The 20226-nt window shown below is 36.1% G+C and overlaps 1 protein-coding gene across 4 annotated transcripts in view; it reads left to right on the forward strand.

The window, feature by feature from the left end:
- The window catches only part of nbeal1 (neurobeachin-like 1), a 52931-nt gene that overhangs the window by 15388 nt on the left and 17317 nt on the right, over nt 1–20226 (forward strand). For 2 of the 4 annotated variants that reach the window (XM_042725380.1, XM_042725381.1), the window contains exons 6-28: nt 126–253; nt 1718–1800; nt 2211–2296; nt 3578–3920; nt 4002–4108; nt 5653–5736; nt 7411–7494; nt 8584–8682; nt 9606–10180; nt 11262–11394; nt 11485–11604; nt 11709–12095; nt 13173–13262; nt 13363–13537; nt 14263–14396; nt 14488–14647; nt 15644–15746; nt 15830–15986; nt 16613–16771; nt 17127–17286; nt 18229–18317; nt 18611–19147; nt 19926–20101. In XM_042725380.1, the coding sequence (XP_042581314.1) occupies nt 126–253; nt 1718–1800; nt 2211–2296; nt 3578–3920; nt 4002–4108; nt 5653–5736; nt 7411–7494; nt 8584–8682; nt 9606–10180; nt 11262–11394; nt 11485–11604; nt 11709–12095; nt 13173–13262; nt 13363–13537; nt 14263–14396; nt 14488–14647; nt 15644–15746; nt 15830–15986; nt 16613–16771; nt 17127–17286; nt 18229–18317; nt 18611–19147; nt 19926–20101 (4169 nt within the window). The remainder of the gene's footprint in view (nt 1–125; nt 254–1717; nt 1801–2210; nt 2297–3577; nt 3921–4001; nt 4109–5652; nt 5737–7410; nt 7495–8583; nt 8683–9605; nt 10181–11261; nt 11395–11484; nt 11605–11708; nt 12096–13172; nt 13263–13362; nt 13538–14262; nt 14397–14487; nt 14648–15643; nt 15747–15829; nt 15987–16612; nt 16772–17126; nt 17287–18228; nt 18318–18610; nt 19148–19925; nt 20102–20226) is intronic. The other 2 variants (XM_042725383.1, XM_042725384.1) reach the window with 1 other exon arrangement.

The raw sequence follows: 20226 nt of genomic DNA on the forward strand, positions 1-20226 counted from the left end.
CTTTTCCCTCTTCCCTCTTCTCCCCCCTCTTGCGTTTTCTCTCCTCTTTATTGTCCTTTCGTTTTTTCCCCCTCTCAGTATTTCCTCAGTATTAAAGCAAATCGACTCTTTTTCTCTCTGTTTAGCTGAAGAGTAAAACGAAAGAGAAGGAGCTGGCTGATCAGACACAAGCGGAGGAGTTTGTCCGTCACGCTCTGGCCTTCTGTGAGAGTCTGTATGATCCCTATCACAACTGGAGGCATGGCATTCACGGGTGAGAAATGCAACCAATGCCGAACCCACAGCTGAAGCTTTTCAGAAATAACTGAAATATTTCTCTCTGATGACACACTTTCACCCAATTGTCTAACGGGTAACATGTCTCGCATGCAAAAAATGCATTGTATGTAAACATCACACCTGTCAAATGCCAGTCATGCTTCAGTAAGAGGACATCACAGCCTCATTTGTTAATCACTTTGTACGAGCATGTACTAATCCAGACGTTTCCACAGTGAACAGGGCATTCTTAGGCTGCTAATCTGTAGAATAAACCGGTGTTGTTTGGAGAGCTGCTCTGTTTAAAATAGCGGTGCAGAGTCAACGGTAAATCAAAACCATTTACTGAAAAAGTAAATCATTTACTTTCTTAATAAATACTCCTGGTCTTCTTGTGAATGATTCGTCAGTGTGTTATTTTAAAGAAAAAAATGTTTGCTTTCATAATCTTTTATCAAAAAGATAAATCTTTTATCATGTTTTAACTTTTTAACTTTGCTGAGAAATAAAATACGTTGTCTGCAGTGAAATGCTTTGTAAATGCTGCTTTAGTTATTCGGCACCATAATAATGACCGGCCAGTGAATCTGTATGTGAAGGTTTATGTTACAAGTTATGGTATAGGTGTTGCTAAGCCAAAGCGCTCAATCCAGTGCAGTTCCCTGTTATTCAGTAACATGAGCCGCACAGATACACACTGTCAAATGAGGCAAACACACACATATACAGTGAAAAACACAGCTGTGTATGACCAATAAACACTTGTAGTCTGGTTCTACAAGTTCTGTGAAGAGCTGTTCGTCTTTCCACTGTGTGTGTGTGTGTGTGTGTGTGTGTGTTTCAAAGGTTATTTGAGGGCAGGTAACATGGCTGGAGAAAATAACCTGGGCTTGTGGCACAAATGCCACTGAAAATAATAACATATTGGGGTAAAAAGGCTCCTCAATAGGTTTGTTTTTCATTGTTATCTAGTACTTTATATTTTTTATTATTTAAATGAATATATTATGGTTAATGCATTCACTATTTATTTATTTATTTATTTATGTGTTTATTTATATTTATTTATTTATTTATTTATTTGATGCAAATAAGTATTTAATTAATGAAAATAATAACAAAATTAATATGAATGTTTCTAAAATGAAAACAATCAAAATAAAAGCTAAATAAAAGATGAAAAAAAAAAAACTGATGAAATCTTTTAGTTGTTTTCCTGCATGCCATGTGACCATTACCTGACATCAGAGAACCGTGAACATGCAAATGTGTTTTGTTAAATTATTGAAATATTGACTTAAAATCTTGGGGAGTACATCAAGTAAAGATATTAGGTCAAATGGGTTTGAGTGACAAGAAGGTTTAGGAATCCCTGCTCTGTGGCGTGATCCAGGATTGTGAGATATTGTATTGAAGTGTGAGTAATGGGTCTGTTTATGTGGTTTGTTTGTTCTTGCAGACAGCAGCTCAGTACTGTGGAGAGAAGCAGACAGAAGTTTAAAGCTGCAGCGCTCACTGTAGAGTTCGTGCCCTTCTTCTACCGTAAGCCTCTCTCTCTTTCTCTGGATGAACCCTGTGGGGCATGTGGTGTGTTTATTTACTGATCAGATCTGCTGTTTATCATTTGGCCTTCAGCGATGGCACATAACTAGCGCTCGCTAAACAAAGCAGCCTCAGTGTTCCTGTGGTTAGAAACTCACACCGCTTATCTGTGTGTCACAGACATGAAGTGTCACTCTGTTTCTGAGTGTACCTGCGCGTTAATGCTGTCAATATTTCACTTTCTGTTGTCTGAGTCTATAATGAAAAACCTCTGGGGGTCTCTGTAGAGACGGCACAGTAAAGAGTTACAGGAAGAATGCAAGAAAATAATTCAGCATGTTTTTGTTGCCATGTTATTTGCATAAAAACAGACACCTCTTCATTCATTTGTGTGTGTGTGTATGTCTCAGAATGTTTTCAGGAGAGTGAGCACCTGAAGGACAGTCTTAAATGTTGCCTTTTGCACCTGTTCGGAGCCATTGTTGCGGGCGGACAGGTGAGATCATGCCACAGCAGCAAAAGAATAGTGCTGAAGTTTTAGATAAAATGGTGTGTTAACTGGTGAAATTACATTTCCACCAATCACAATTCAGAATGCAATAAAGACTAATTGCAATGTAGTATAAAAAATTATACACATACAAAAAATGCAATTCTGTATGCATATAATAGCAAGAAAGAAGACCAATTGCAATTTAGTATGCAATTAAATATATAAAAGACCAGTTGGAATTCGGTATGCGGATAATTGCAAGAAAGAGGACCAATCGCAATTTAGTATACAAATAAATACATAAAAGAAAACCAATTGCAATTCTTTATACAAACATTTGCAAGAAAGAGGACAAATCAGGATTTAGTATGCAAATAAATGCGTATAAGACAACCAATTGCAATTCAGTATACAAATAATTGCAAGAAAGAAGACAAGTCACAATTAAGTGTACAAATATAAGACCACTTGCAATTTGGTATGCAAATAACTGCAAGAAAGAAGACCAATTGCAATACAGCATGCAAATAATTGCAAAAAACAAGACCAGTCGCATTAAGTATGCAAATAAATGCAAGAGTGAAGCCCAAATATGCAAATATGTCATTGATGCCGTGACTGTTACATTTTAACATGCTAAACATTTATGTAAATCTTTCGTTTTTAATAGTGCTGTCAAATGATTAATTGTGATTAATTGCATCCAAAGGTTTTGTTTACATGAGTGTGTACTGTGTATATTTGTGTATACAAATCTATACATTTTGTAAATATTTACATAAATATATTTATATTCATATAATTTGTATTATATATATAAATATATTTAATATATAAGCATAATATATTTTTCTTAAATATGCATGTATGTGTATTTATATATCCAGAATAAATATACAGAGTACACATACATAGATTATGTAAATAAAAATGTTTATTTTGGATGCGATTAATGGCGATGAATCGTTTGACAGCTCTAGTTTTTAATTGTTCGTCAGTGTAAACATGCTCATGTCTTTGCTGTTTTTTGTTTTCAGTGTCTCGCAGCATGAACGCACATTTTTAAGTTATAGTTCTTAAGCATTTTTTCTAAAACATGTCTATAAAGTACTAATTCCTGATTGATTTAGATCCATTTTAGCTGTTTTGAAAGGTGTGAACGCACCACGAAAATCATCTACAAACATTTCCGTGGAATTTGTATGTGAAGTGGTTTAGGTTCAAGATGATGTACTGCACTGCTCTTTTTGATGGGTCTTTTCACATCGTCATCCCTCTCAACAGCGTAACGCCCTGCTGGCCATCTCTCCGGCAACGATGGAGGTGCTGCTGGGAGTGTTGGGTGCCGGCGAGTGTCTGAGCGGAGGTGGAGATGGAGAGGACTGGGACAGCGAGGCTCCTGACAGGAAGTCGCTGTTGACTCTGGGCTGTTTGCGGGAGGTGGTGCACCGGCTCCTGGCCAGCAGCTCCGATCAGAGACAGGTGGAGATCAGCTCTGTGCTGGAGAGCTACTTCAAACTGCTCAACTCAGACCCCGCCGCCACAGCGCAGGTCAAAGGTCGCCCGTCGCCGCCCCGCTCTCGGCACTGGGAGAGCCGCTTTGTGGCGTTACAAGTGAACATGCTCGGTGAGTTGATCTGTCTCTCGTGTCGTGTTTGCTAATCTTGACCGCTTTCCTGTTCTGAATCCTGTTCTCCGTTTCACTCAGAAACCATTCAGGACATGTTTGAGTGCAGCGACCGCCCCGTCCTGCAGGCCATCTTCCTCAACAGTAACTGCTTTGAGCATCTGACCCGACTCCTGCAGAACAGTAAGGTGAGCTCCTCTACAGACAACACATTTCCTGACCATCATGCATTCGGGTTTATTCAGTTCTGAGTCAAAATAGAGCTCAACAATCACTTTGTCAGGTCCCTTTGTTTTGGGAACATTCAGAGAATTTTTCCTTTCAAAGAAAGTCTTCTGAACCTCTCCGAGATGAATCAATATTTGATTCACAGGAAAAAAGCATTTGAAAAGATTTTATGTCTCTTTTGAGGGAATGAATGCACTACTCTTCCCATAAACCTTTAAGAAGAAACAAAAACACAGATAATACTGTATTTTCTTATTAATACCACAATACCACTGCTGTCTTTTATGCTGGAATTTAAAAAAGGAAATTAATACTTTTATTCAGCAAAGATGAATTAATTTGATCAAAAGGGACAGTAAAGACATTCGGAATGTTACAAAAGATTTCTGTTTCAGTGCTTTTAAACTTTTTATTAATCAGAGAATCCTGAAATAATCCATTGTATCCACGGAAATATGAAACAACTGTTGTTGTTTGATGATTTCTGAAGGATCATGTGACACTGAAGAAAATTCAGCTTTGCTTCACAGGAATAAATTGCATTTTAAAATATATTCAAATGGTTATTTAGAAAAACAGTTATTTTAAATTGTAATAATATTTCAAAGTGTTACTGTCTTAACTATTTTTGATGAAATAAATGCAGCTTTGGTGATAATAAGAGACTCTTTCGAAAACATGAAATGATCTTACTGAGCCCTTACTGAACTTTTGAACGATAGATTATTTTGCCTTCATTAGCCTGTGAAACAAGATGCGATATAATTATTTATTATCCTTATAAATATACAATTATCTATATCATATTTTTAAGTGCAAATTAGTTCCCTAAGGGCACATATGGCCCTAACATACCAATATTCAGCAGTTAATTGTGATTCTTTAATAATGTAGTCAAATGACGTTGACTTCTTCAGAATTTGGCAGCTTTAAAATCATGGTAGGTCTCTTATGAAAGATAGATGTTATCTCTAAAAGATATGCAGATTTAACTGAATTGAAGTTGAGCTCTGTTGACACTCAGTGACTCTTACAGGTTGTTAATGACCTCTTGCCTTATACATTGTAGTGTTTGACAGGTATATCTGTTTGTTTTAGATCCTGAATCTAAAGACTCGTTTATTGTCGTTTAACTGACTGTGTGTTCAGTTGCAGGATTTTCCTTGTGTGTTTATGCATTACAGAATTTGTCTCACCAGTCAGTCTTTTTTTTTTTTTTAAATCTTTGCCTTTTTTGAATTGTATTTTTTGTGAATATTTTCTTTTTTTTATTAATTATGTTTATGTTTTGTGTATATTTTCTTTTATAGTTATCATCTTACAGCATGTACACGTATCAGAACTGCAGCACTGCCTTCTATCCATGCATGTTTCTGTCCTTTAGCGACGGAACACCTAGGCACTTAGGGTCATGACCTTTGACCTCCTACCTTTTAACCTTAACCCTTTGCACTTTCCTCTCATCTGCCCATCTGTGCTTGCTGCGGTCGGCTCGATCCGGCAGCTGGTTAACGCTAGATGCACAGCCGCAGACAAGGACCAGAAAGATTTAACCAACAGGTTACTGACAGGAGAGAGTGAGATTCAGGTACCGCCCACCTGTGCCTGTCCCCCCCCACCCCCCCCCCCCCCCCGGCCGACCACATGACCACTCCAGGACAAGATCACAGTCCTCTCTCTCTCTCTCTCTCTCTCTCTCTCTCTCTCTCTCTCTCTCTCTCTCAGGGCCACTATGAGTCACATACGAGCAGATGAAATGTTATTTTTTGTTTAATAATGACTGATAGCGATATCTACAGTGAGCCAATATAATGTAAATATTATAATAATAATGAGACAAATATATATAAAATATATAACAGTAATAATACATACATTTAAATTTTAAGTAAAATATATATATATATATATGAAGTAATAAGTGAATAATATGCATACATGCAATAATATATATTGAACATTCCATTTATTATATAAATTTAGATAATAATGAATATATTATAAAGTACTAATATAACAAATAATAAAACATAAAAAATTCAATATAATAATGGAAAATAGCGTACATGAATTTGTTGAAATTAAACTTAATTAGAATTTTTGAAATATTTTTTTTAATGTTTTCCTGTTATGTTAATCAACCAACCGAATATGGATATTGGCATATACTGATATTCTCATTATAGTCTAATATTGGCTAAAATATTGGCCTATCACTAGTTTCACATTTAAATTTATTTATTTTTTTTAGGTCAATTTTCCATAACATTTATATTGACTCACTGACAACGATATTTAACAATATATAATAAATGTCATACAGTATTTAAAATGGTTCATTTTTGCTTATATAACCCACTCATACTTGCATGCATTTGCATTTGCACCGTGACAGCACAGAGTATCATATCCAAATAAACTGACACCATAAGTGACCAGCCCTGTTTCATGAGCCATTCAATGCTTCCTCGTTGCAGAAGCAGAAAAGTTATCGCTCCATTTCTTCATGTAAAGTGCTGTGAATGTAGAAGCTTGTAATGGAGTGGTCATTAGTTTATTTCCTCACTCATGCTTTCAATAATCATCTCATTTGATCTATTTTGCTTTGCTTGTTTCCCTCCCGTTCCCCCTCCGCCTGTCCTCTGGTGCTTTGGTAACAGGGTTGGAATGCTGTGACTTCAGCAGCCCGTAGCTGTGTGCTTTACGCTGTACAGAAGTACCTCCTTGATTTCATGTCTTATTCTGTTTATTTGCTGCGTCACTCTCCAGCCAGTCTTTGTCGTATTCTTATACCTAATGAACTAGTCAGTTGCAATGGCAGATTGAATGTTATGTGATTTTCGCAGTCAGGAGACTCATGACACGGTGTGGCTGGACAGATTTTTGGGGTTGTGGAGGGTATACGTTCTCTGTGTGTGTATATGAAGTGTGTGTATTCTGTGTATTGGTTGGTGTTGTTTTTGTTTTTTTGGTTTTTGGTGTTGGGTTTTTTGTTTTGGTATTGTGTATATCAGAGGCAGTTTCGCTCTGTTAATCAGCTTTTTTTAAACCTTTTTTTTCACCCAGTGTCTGATTCTATTCCTGCCTTTTCATGTATGCATGGTTCTGTTGTAAAATATTTGCCATTAGTCATGGCTTATCACTCATCATTTGCATGGCAAAGTGAACAGATAGGGCAGGAATAGAACAGGCCTCATGCTGTACTTCTGAGTCTTCAGCCATTGGCTGGATCTCTTGATTGACTGTGTTTTCCTCCAATCAGGTGTTCCAAGGGAGGCTTGACTCTCTTGCCGTGGCAACGATCAAAACTCTCACGACAGTGATGCACAAGTCGCCTGCTGCAAAGGTTTGTTATAATCAAAGGATCCATCATTAGAGTTTGTGTACAGGGTCCCTATCTGAAATGGGCCTAAAGTGAAGTTTTATAATAGGATTATTACATAAAAAAATAAACATATAGATTATCATTCAAAAGTTCACTACATTTTTTAATGTTTTAGTCTGTTCTGCTAGCCAAGGCTGCATTAATTTGATCAAAATACATTAAAAACAGTAATATTGTCAAATATAAAGTTTCTATTGTAATATATTTTAAAATGTAATTTATTCCTGTGATGCAAAGCTGAATTTTCAGCATCATTACTCCAGTCTTCAGTGACACATGATCCTTTAGAAATCATTTTAATATACTGATTTGCTGCTCAAGAAATATTTATTCTTTTTATCAATGTTGAAAACAATTGTTCTGATTAATTTTTTTGTGAAATCATATTTTATTCAGGATTTTTTGATGAATAAAAAAAACATAATATGTTTGACACAAATCATATGTAACATTATAAATGTTGTTACTGTCCCTTTTGATTTTGGATCAATTTAATGCAAGTATTAATTTCTTTCAAAAAAATAATTAAAATCTTACTTCTCCCAAACTTTTGAATGGTAGTGTGGTTGTACATACTTCTCATCAGACTGTTATAATTGGCTGTAGAACAAAAGGGACCTTTAGGAAATAATTTCCATTGGAAAACATGGAAATATAAGAGAATTTTAAAATAATTTTTAGGCCTGGAAAAATCATTGAAAATTCATGTAATATATATATTTTTAATAACCAGTAGAATCTTTTCTGATTGGTTCCAAATTATGACAGAAATGATTTAAGAAACTTTAGAATTTTCACTCAGAAATTGCTGGCAAATTTCACAATTAATTTCACAATAATTTGATTGAATTAAATGTGACATTTTGGAGTAGAAAGCCTGAAATTGAATTTACTTTTAAAGCATACTCCAATTATTTTTGCTTTATTTCAAATCATATTTCCAATGCATGTTTTAATGCTAATTCTTTTAGTACATGAGACTAGTGATAGAGCTCTTGAACTAGTAATTGAACTATTTATAGTAAATAAAACGGCCTCGTTCCCTTGTAGGAAGTGTTTAAGGAGCGGATTGGCTACACTCACCTGTATGAGGTGTTGGTGTCACTGGGTCAACCGTCCAGACACCTGCTGAAGGAACTCATGAACATGGTGAGTTGAACACTTCCTGTGAGTCAGTCACATGATGGTATCTTCCCCATTTTTTTTCTCAAGTCAACACCCCTTTTTTTTCTATATCGCTTTATACATACAGATTGTTTCAAATCAGCTTCAACGTTAAAAACAAAACAGTAAAAAAAACTGAATCACATGATGCAGAGTGCATCAAATATGTATGGAAGCCCATTTCCACCACTGAATAAAAGAATAAAAAAGGTAATTGCGTCTTTTTATCTCACAGTTCTGACTTTTTTTCTCACAATTGTGAGTTTACATCTCGCAATTCTGACTTTTTTCTCAGAATTGCATGAAATGAAATCACAGTTTCCAGTTATAAAGTCAGAATTGTGAGATATAAACTTGCAATTATGAGAAAAAAAGTCAGAATTGTGAGTTTATATCCTGCGATTCTGACTTTCTCGCAGTTGCAAAATTTATAGCCTATCAACGCAGTTCTGACTTCTATATCTTGCATTTCTAACTTCATAACTCGCAATTGTGAGATTATACTGTATCTCACAATTCCAAAAAAAAGTCAGAATTGTGATTTTATAGGATGCAATTCTGAGATTTAAACTCGCGCTTGTGAGGAAAAAAGTCGCAATTACCTTTTTTTTAATTTTTTTTATTCAGTGGCGGAAACGGGCTTCCATAAATATAAGACAAGTTCAAATTCTGCTCTAAAAAGTGTCATTACTCATCTCAAGTCAGTTCAGTGTCGTTTCAGTTGAATTCAATAGCTGTTGTTGTTTGATGCAGTTAAAAAGAAGACAATCGATGCTTACACTTAGTATTCACATCTGTCTTGAGTGATCTGACCTAACTTTAAATTCTCTCTGACCTATGTGGGCAGTGCACTATGTTTGGAACAGAGCTGTCTCACTTTCTCTCTTTTCATCGCTGTCTTCCTGCAGGCTGTTGAGGGTGAGCATTCGTCTGTGGGTCTCCTGGGCATCAGTAACGTGGAGCCTCTCCTGCTCCTGATCCAGTGGCTTCCAGAGCTGGACTCTGCCGAGCTGCAGATCTTCACTGCCGACTGGCTCCGGCGCATCTGCGGTCTGAACCGGCACACGCGAGCCACCTGCGTCAACTCCTGCATGACTGCCAGAGTGCTGTCGGCTCTGGAGAGACACGAGCGGCTGCACCGGGCCTGTGCCGAGAGTCTGGTGGGCCTGCTGGGATCTTTAGGCAGCCAGTCGCTGAGTTCCTCTGAGCTCCAGAATCTGCTGAGACTCCTGCGTCAGGACGAGCCGGGCGGCGCTCACCCGTATGTGGGACCGGTGCTGCGGGCGCTCCTGGGGATGGTGCGCAAACAGGGCCTGGAGAGCGCCATGCAGTACTTTGATCTGTCACCGCCCATGGCTGGCATCGCCGTGCCGACTATCCTCCGTTGGCCAGGCTCCGCCTTCAGCTTCTTTGCTTGGCTGTCATTGGACCAAGATCAGCTGGGCCCACCCAGTAAAGGAGAGAAGAGGAAGCAGCTGTATAGGTGAGAATGGAAATAAAAGAGATTGGTGTGAAGGTGATTTTTGGTGGGAAAGGATGAAGGAAAAAAATCAGTTTTTCAGGCTTTTATTCACTGTGGTAAAGGAGGGAGGAAAAAAATCAGTTTTTCAGGCTTTTATATTTTAATTATATACACAACCGCAAGTTTTGTTAAAATCAGTTTTTCAGGCTTTTATTCAGTCTTTTAATATTTTTTTTCAATAATGTTTGTTTATGAAGTGTCTTGTGCTCACCAAGGCTATATTTATATTACAGTAATATTTTTGTAATAAATGTTTTATATTTTTATTTTGTAAAATGAATTTGAAACCTGTGATGCAAAGCTGTATTTTAAGCATCATTACTCCAGTCTTCAGTGTCACATGATCTTCAGAAATCATTCTAATATGATGATTTGCTGCTGAAAAAAACATTATTATTATCAGTATTGAAAACAGTTTTTGAAAACTTTAGTTTTTTGTGAAAACCATAATACACACAAATACAATATTTAATGAATAGAAAGTTTAAAAATTATATTTATTAATTTAAAATAGAAATATTGTGTCTTTACCATCACTGATGATCAGTTGTAATGTAGCCTTTCTGAATAAAAGTATCAATTTACTTGTGAATGGTAGTATTTTAGCACCAAGATATGTTTTTTTTTAATTATTTTAACATTTTTTTAATGAATGTAAGTACATTTGAGAAAAAAATTTATACAATACAATCATTACAAATATTTTTTAAATTTTGTATAATATATTTTTTGATATGAAGAATAGGGGTGAATTTTTAAAAGCACAAGTTTGTGTGTTTTGTGTGCCCTATTTTTTATTTATTCATCTGTTTGTGTTTTTGGATTATTTTGTTTTTAGTTGTTTGATTTATTCTTGATGTTGTTTATTTTTTTATTTTTCTAGCTTCTTAAACATTTTTTATTTATTTTTATTTAAAAAAAAGTGTTTTTAATTTTTGGTGTCCATTGTGTGTGTGTGTCCACCTTCTAGTTGTAGTATATAATTTATTTGTACTATGATGGCTATGAGGACTGGTTTATTGTTTTGTGTGTTTTTGTGTAGTTTTTTCACCCCGGGCGGCACCGGGTTCGAGGCCTTTATCAGTTCAGCCGGAGTGCTTGTGGTTGCCGTGTGCACTAAGAAAGAATACGTCACTGTCATGCTGCCTGACTACTGCTTCTGCGATTCGCTCTGGGTGAGTCACATGACCAAAGAAGAGTTCGTACTTGTACTTGTATTTCTATACCATGGATGAATTGATGTCTGGTTTGTGTTTGACCTTTAGCACAGTATTGGTGTGGTTCACGTGCCGGGGAAGAGGCCGTTTGGCCAGAGTCTGGTCTACATCTTTGTGGATGGACAGCAGAAACTATCAGCACCTTTAAAATACCCGACCATGACTGAGGTGAGAGAAACAACCCTTTATATGCACCTTAAAACCCACCCAAAGCTCCCTGTGTCAGTCCGGTCAAGTCTTTTATGTGTGTTGTGTGTATCTCTCTCTCTCAGGCCTTCACGTCATGCTGTATCGGTTCAGCGGGTCACCGCACCACGACGCCTCCTCCCTCTCAGATCCCAGATCCTCCGTTTTCCGGTGGCAATCCCTCCGGACGCTCGTCATTTGGCGCTATCCTCCCGGGCTGGGGAGGCCTGCTAGGGACCAAACCTGAGTCTGTCACCAAACTGATTTCTGCCGGGACTCAGGACAGCGAGTGGGGGAGTCCCACCTCACTGCAAGGCCAGCTGGGAAGTGTCATGGTCTTCCACGAGCCCCTCCAAGCCAGTCACGTCAAAGCCCTCTGTAGCACAGGACCAAACTGTATTTCTCCCTTTAAAAGTCAAGAGGCTGAACTCGGAGACCTGGCGCCCAAACTTCTGCTACACTATTCTCCAAAGGTGAGCTGCCTATATGAAATCATGCACAATAATCTTATATTTACCTTAATGGATTTATATATTATATATAGATATTTTTATATATTTTTATATATATATATATATATATATATATTTATATTTATATATTTTTTTTTTTTTTTTTCTCAACCTTCTTTTGACATCTTGTCTCATATCACTGTTGCCTTAGTTAATTACTTGTGGAAAAAACAATAACTTGAAACTTGACACCACAATTGAGTGATAAAGCAACATTTCAATCAACATATGACTAATATTTTACAATTAATATGAAATAGATTGTGATTATTTCAGATTATTTTGTCATGTTTATAGTTCTACATGTAATAATTCAGATGTTTATGTTAGATTTTCTATGCATAAGGCTTTTAAAAAGTAGAATATAGTACCATTTAAAAGTTTGATGTCTGTAATTCATACTTATTCAGCAAAGATGCATTAAAATGTTAAAATATAAATTTATTTGTATTGTTACGAAAGTTTTCTGTTTCAAATCAGTGCTGTTCTTTTAAACTTTCCATTCATCTAAGGATCGTTTAAAAAAGCAGCACAACTATTTTGAACATTGATAATAATAAGAAATATTTCTTGAGCAGCAAATCAGCAAATTAGAATGATTTCTGAAGATCATGTGACACTGAAGACTGGAGTAATGATGCTGAAAATTCAACTTTGGTCACAGAAATAAATTACATTTAAAAAATCTAGTCAAATAGAAAATAATAATTTTTAGTTGTAATAATATTTCACAATATTTATGGTTTTTACTGTATTTTGATCAAATAAATGTAGCCTTGGTGAGCAGAAGAGACTTCTTCTAAAAACATTAAAACATTTTACCGACCCCAAACTTTTAAACGGTGTTGTATGTAAATGATTAAGGCATGCTAAAAAGTTGTTGTCTGTTTGTTTGAATAAAAATCAACTACTGAGACACACAAGTGGCCGAAATTAAAAATAAACATCATTTATGTATTTTCTCTGTAACATCATAAATTTGCAAAATAACTTTTTTTAACATGTACATGACTGATCACTGTCCTTTTGCATGTACAGGCATGTAGGAACCCAATTTGTCTGGATTTGTCCCCTAATATGCTCCACGGTCGACTGACGGGAAATAAAGTGGTCAACTGGGATATCAAAGTATGTTTCCCCTCCTGACTGTTGTAATCCGTCCAAGTGTGTTTTCAGTTCTTCTTCTTCTCCTTAAACATCTGCTGACAAGCTCTCTCATCATTTGTAGGACATGATCAACTGTGTTGGAGGGCTTCCTGTGTTGCTTCCAATCTTGGAACAGTTGACTTTGTTAACCCCTGATTTGCATCACGTGGACCCCTCGGGGTCAGAGTTCATCACCCCTGACTCAGCCACACCCGCTGATGGAGACTGGGTCATACTGCCCTCAAACAGAGCGTCAGGTGAGCACACGCTCTCGATAAGTAACTAAAACAGATAGAAATAATGCTGAAATAAAATATTAATATTACATAAAAAAGAAATATTATAAAAAAATCTTTTTTATTTTTTAAATTTAAATTTAATCACTAAAAAAGTTTCATTACTGAAGTCACTAAAACTAAAATAAATATAAATTAAAGTGAAACAGAAATATAAAAATAGTAAAAATGACAAAAGCACATAACAAAAGCGAAAAAATTTAAAATATAAAAAGATATAGAAAACTTTTGCATCTCAAGGGTCTCATCGTCTGCTCCTTTTCTGTATTTATGATTCATTTTATGACTTAAAATTATTTGCATGAATAGAAATAAAGCTAAAATAAAAAAAATTAAATGTCAAACTCTAAAAAATTTTTAAAAGGTTTAAATTATTATTACTTTATAAAGTATTAACGTTAGTAAAACGGAAATAAATATAATTGAAGTAGAAACATAGTAAATATGTAAATAGTAAAAAAGACAAAAGCACATAAAATTACTAAAACTAAAATTAATATGAAAAGTCAAAATATAAATGTAATAGCTAATTAAAAATATGAATAAATAATATATCAATAATGCTACAATAGCCATGTTATTTGCTTGTTGTGTGACTGATCTTTTGCATCTTAAAGATGTCCCTGCCTGCCTCTTTATGGCTTAATAATGTTGCGATATGATGTTTGTGAACATTTATTAATCAGAGGCCAGACTGGAGAAGAATCTGGTGGCGACGTTCTTGCTGGTGATCAAGCATTTCCTGCAGAGGCATCCCATAAACCAGGAAACCCTTCTGCACTCCCACGCTGTGGCCACGTTAGGAGCTCTGCTGCAGAAGGTACCCATAGTTCTCTTTCCTTTGGTTCCTCAGTCCTTCACTGTGTATGTCTTGATTCGCTGTGGGTTTCTGTGTGTGTGTGTGTGTGCAGCTGCCAGCGTTCCTGGTGGACGTGAGCGTGCTGGTGGCGGTTCAGCTGTTGACTGAGCAGATGACGTATGAGAAGAACTCGCAGCTCCTGCAGCAGCTCCACACACACCTGCTCTTCAACTTCAGCATCTGGAACCAAGGAGATTTCCCACTGCGCATCGGTCAGTCTGCGCGTGTGTGTGTGTGTGTGTGTGTGTGTGCTTGGAAGATTTATTCATGCTGCATTTATGTTTATTTAAACAAGCAAACAGTTTTGTTCATGCATGCTTTTGTTACACAAACCGATTGTCATTATTTCTGTTGAATGTTTGAATGGTTTCTGATTGTAGAGAGCAACAGTTGGGTTGTGGAAGTAAAAATCTCATTCATTTTCTACATAGCAAAATTGTATTTATTTATTTAATATTATTCGATTGACAAATGAATAAATAAGCAAATTTGTTTTTTATTTGTGCATATAAAAATGATTTAATAATTTTCTTTATGGTTTTATTAATTTACGTTTTAAAACACATCGAGTAGTGTTTTATGCAGTATTTATGTGTACATGTCTTTTTTTAAATTTCAGTTATTTCTTTAATGTATAGTTTCATTATTTTAACTACATTTAAAAAAATAAATTAAGTTAAAGTTTTAATGGTCTGTTAATTTGTTCATGCAATAATTTTATTTAACTTTTTTAATTTTAATGTTTGAATTATTAAATTGATTACTCATAATTGATAATTGATAACTAAATTACATTATTATAAAATAATAATTTAAAATGTTAAATAAGTAATTTTATTTTTAAGTGTCACTCCTAGTCCTCCATAACCATTAGCTCTGGGGTTGCTATATATTATATTATATTATATTATATTATATTATATTATATTATATTATATTATATTATATTATATTATATTATATTAAAGAAAATACAAATATATTATTTTGTAGAAACATCAAGTTATTTCAAATTATTATTATTATTAATTTTTTTTTAATCATGTAAATCTCTGGACCACGCATAATCTGGAAGACAGATTTCCAAACTCTGAAATCCCTGTGAAGAAAATAAATGGGAAAAATCCTTCCAGAGTGCTCTGTTCACTCTCCCAGTTTTTTGGGACTCTAACACTTTTGCTCTGATCTTGATGTGTTTTTCATGGTGGGTCACATCCAGTACATGTCCACCGTCATCAAAGACAGCAGGAAGCAGTTCAGGAAGAAATATGGAGTGCAGTTCCTGCTGGACACAGTTCGCCTTTACTATGGGTAAGACTACATTTATCACCTCACAGCTGTTCTCTCTCCATCAAGTCAGTCTCCATCAAATCTGTTCTCTCTGTCCTTTCTAGTTCTGGAAGTAAAGATGCAGATCTGAGTGAGGACGACATCAAGACAATCAGAGCTTCTCTCTGTGGCCTTCTGAAGTATTACGTCAGCAAGGGAACCACCCAAGAGGAGATCCAGAGCATTCTGGGATACATCGCTGCCATTGGAGACGAGGAACAGGTGAGAAGAGGAATATGCAGTTTCTCATAATTTACTGCTGTGAATTTTTTTTCAGCATCATTGCTCCAGTCTTTAGTGTCACATGATTCTTCAGTAATGATCTTAATATGCTGATTTGCTGCTCAAGAAACATTTCTGATTATTATCAGTGTTGAAAACAGTGCGGCATCATTTTTTTATATTTGTTATTTTTTGGAAACCTTGATACAGTTTTAAGGTTTGTTTGATTGACCTGTATTAGAAATATAAATATTTTGTAACATTATACGAAAGAAAGATTACTGTCCTGGTTTATTTTTATTTTTATTTTTTGAAAACGTGCCATTTTGCACATTCTGTATGGTGATAAGGTAACACTGAGTGTGTGTGTGTGTGTGTCTAGGAAAGAAGCACTCTCCTTTATTGCTATTGATTTGCCCTTTCTAATCAGTAGAGCAAACATCCTCTGTCTTTCTTCATTTTAATTATTCCTAAACCTCAATGCGCTTAACCGCAAACTGGATTTACTGCCCTGCCAATTCATTTAATCGCAGTCTCTTCCGGTTTCTCCTGCTCTTATCACTTATTAGCAATAAACCTTACTGTAACTAAACATGGAATTGAAGTCAGTGCCTGTGCTGTTGCAGCTGTGTGGGATCCTGGAGCTGCTGCTGACTCTGCTGCAGACCAGCGTGGCGCGGGACCAGCTCTTCCTGCTGCTGTTTGAACCGGGAGCGGCCGACTCCTGCTACGCTCTGCTGCTCAACAACAAACACTCCGACCGACTCCGAGAGCTCGTCTTCAAGGTGCACTTCATACTCTGAGCAGCTTCTCTAAAGCAACCTCCGTCAGATAGAGATCTGAACTTTAAGGAATCGTTTGCATAAAAATTAGAATTTGCTGAAAATGTCCTCACCCTCGGGACATTCAAGATGTAGATGAGTTTGTTTCTTCATGGGGACAGATTTGGAGAATATAGCATTGCATCACTTGCTCACCAATGGATCCTCTGTCGTGAATGGGTGCCTTCAGAACGAGAGTCCAAACAGCTGATTAAAAACATTACAATAATCCACACCACTGGATTGAAATGAAATGAAATGTCGAATCTTTGTCAAATGCATGTGTTATTAGACTGAATGTTGTTGTGTGTTCCTGCAGCTGTTTGAGCGGATGCTGAAGTGTGACCGTGTGTATGAGAAGAGCAAGCAGAGGTTGCGCTTGAGGGACGTGGGGTACTCTGGCCTCAGTCTGCTGTTCTCAGACCTGCACCTCACCTCCACCCTCATCAAGTGCCTCCTTCACCAAGTGCTGTCTACTGGTCAGTCTGATGAGAACTCAGCACATACAGTACACTGTTAAAGGCAGAGTCCCGCCAAATATGAAAATTCTGTTATCATTTATTCAAACGTGTATGAGTTGCTCTCTTCTGGGGAACATAAAATAAGAATTTTTTTGAAGTATGTTGGTAACCAAACAATTTCATGTTTCCACTGACTTCCATTTTATTTTTTTGTCCGTACAATAGAAGTCAAGGGGAGCCGAAACTGTTTGCTTACCAACTGAGTTTTGAGTGAGAATTTTATATAATATATATAATGATATATTTATAAGGATTTTGGTGGAAATCAAAATGGTGGAAAAAAATATGAAAAAAATTACATATTTTCAAAACAAATGCAAAATGTAGAATATCAGCTGAAAAAAAACACACACACACATATATATATATATATAAAAAATATGAAAAAAATTACATATTTTCAAAACAAATGCAAAATGTAGAATAAAAATTACATATTTTCAAAACAAATGCAAAATGTAGAATATCAGCTGAAAAAAAACACATGTAATTTCAGTATCATTAAGATACTAGTTTTTATAAAATTTTATTAGTATTTGAATTGTTTTTTATTTCTATGTAGTTTGTGAATTTTTGTTATTTTTATTCTTTTTTTAATGTAGTTTTTATTAATTTTATTTCAGTTTCAGGTATTTTAGTACATCAAGAGTAAAAAAAATGTGGCCTTGAAAATTTAAATTAATCTAAATCTAAATAAATGTTGTTGTTTTTTTATTACGTTAGTATAATATTTATATTGTATGTTTTTTATATTTTATTTTATTTTATTTTATTTCAGGTAACAAAAATTATTTAGTTTTAATTAAGCATATATTAAAACACCATTCATTGATGAGGCCACGCTGAATTTGTGAATGTTTTTCCATAAACCCTCCTTTTTGTAATCTCTTTGTCCTCTAGATACTGTCATAAACTATAAAGATCTGATGGCTGTGGTTCTGCTGACCCATAAAGCCGGACCCAGCATTCGCCTGACTGTATGCAAGAGGGTGAGAGCATTTATCACACGAATACACCACAGTTATTAGTGCTAACAAAAAAATCTTGGTAAAACATATTTTTTAAGGAGTAGCTCAGAAAGGAAAAGTGTCACTTTTATTATTAAATTTTTTTTCATATCTTGCATACATGAGACATAATTTTCAATTTTGGATGAACTTTCTCTTTAATTAATATAAAATAGTGTTTGCAAAAAAAAAAAAAAAAACCCTTAACTGTGCACTAAATGAAATTATGTGCTGTCATGTTTTCAGCCTATATATCCTTCTCTTATTCCCTGCAGCTGTATGCGCTGCTGCAGTCTCAGCAGTTAGCAGCGCTGCAGATCTCCAGGCAGACGTGTTGGCAGGGCACTCTAATGAGTCTGTTTGTCCGGAGCCCCGGGAGCGACGGAGGTTCTGGTTCGGGCCGTGGTGACGCGGGTAGCCTGGGGAGTTTCGAGCTGAGCCGCAGCAGCGGAGGAAACCGCCTGGAGCCTCCTCTGGAGCGCAGGACTCTGGGAGACAGGCTTGAGGAGCGAGACAGTGCCTCAGACAGCAGGTCCATAGACAGCCTGGACAACGGAGAGCTGATGTCTCTCTCCGAAACACCAGGGGACGCGCCGACACCCAAAGTCTGGGGCGGGAACCTGGGGAAAGCTGGGGTCTTGAGTTTGGACCTGTCTGATCACGGGGACAGCGGCAGTCAGACTCCGGGCAGCATGCCGAGCACACCGTCTCCTCTGGAGAATGCAAAGCCCTTCCCAGGAGCTTCCTCTCTGAATGATGACAGCTTCCTGTTTAGTGACAATGTGTCCCTGGGAGAGTCTTTTAACAGTGAGGTGAGACCGAAGATCTGATGTGTGTTTCAGTGGAACAGGCAGTGACATTTATCACTTCCTCGTACTAATTATTTTCTACTATATATAGTACTATAATGAAGGTTTAAAATAGAATTTATAGATGGGTTTAATTTAGAGTTTTTGTATGATGCTTATTATATGTGTTGTAAAATGCTTATTATCTGTGACCAGTATTAATGTGGCTTTTTTAATGCCAGTTTTTAAGTGGTAATTGACTAATTTACTTGCCGGAATAGTTGTGTATTTTGATTTATTAATATTAATTCACTTCATGTTTTATTAAAAATATTTTAGTTGTTAAAATATTGTTTTATGAAATATTGTTGTTGTTGTTATCATATTGCTACTGTAACCATTTTAGAAAAGCTTTATAAAAAAATCACAGCTTTTGCTGTATTTTGATCAGATCAATGCAGCCCTTGGTGAGCATATCAGAGTTTTATTTAAAAAGAAAAAATCATTCCATCCCCAAACAGTTTTAAAGGTAGTGTCTATAGCACTGAATATAATAGTTTATATTTTACTAATATATTTATAATTGTGTCCCATGCAAGTAGGTATAATATAGTATTTAGTTTCCACCAAAATACCATTGTTTTGAATATAATAGTTTATATATGTTATAGTTTATATATTACTAATAGTATTTAGTTACCTCAAAAATACTATTATTATCCAGAGCCAATATCTATTCATTTGTAGTCAGTCTTTTGAAGTGATTTGTTGATTTAAGCTTCTGTCTTGTCTTGCCGCCCAGCGTGCGGAGGAGGAGTTCTCGCGTCTGCTGTTGGAGATTGTGTTGTGTGTGATGTGGAGAGGGGTGGAGGGGTCAGATGATGCTGCCTGGCTGGAGAGAGGTCAGGTGTTCTCCGCTCTCACCAAACTGGGCACTGCCAACGAGCTGCTGCTGCCCGTCGACCACATCAAACTCAGGTCAGACTACATCCACACTGTGCTTTCTGTGGAACTGCTGCTCAATACTAGTGATGCACAAAATACTTTTTTCACAGTCAAAATGCAGCATCAGCTTAATTTTCAGCTTCAAACTTTTGGTTGCT

This window comes from Cyprinus carpio, chromosome B6, assembly GCF_018340385.1.
Source record: "Cyprinus carpio isolate SPL01 chromosome B6, ASM1834038v1, whole genome shotgun sequence".
In the NCBI taxonomy this organism is placed as follows: domain Eukaryota; kingdom Metazoa; phylum Chordata; class Actinopteri; order Cypriniformes; family Cyprinidae; genus Cyprinus; species Cyprinus carpio.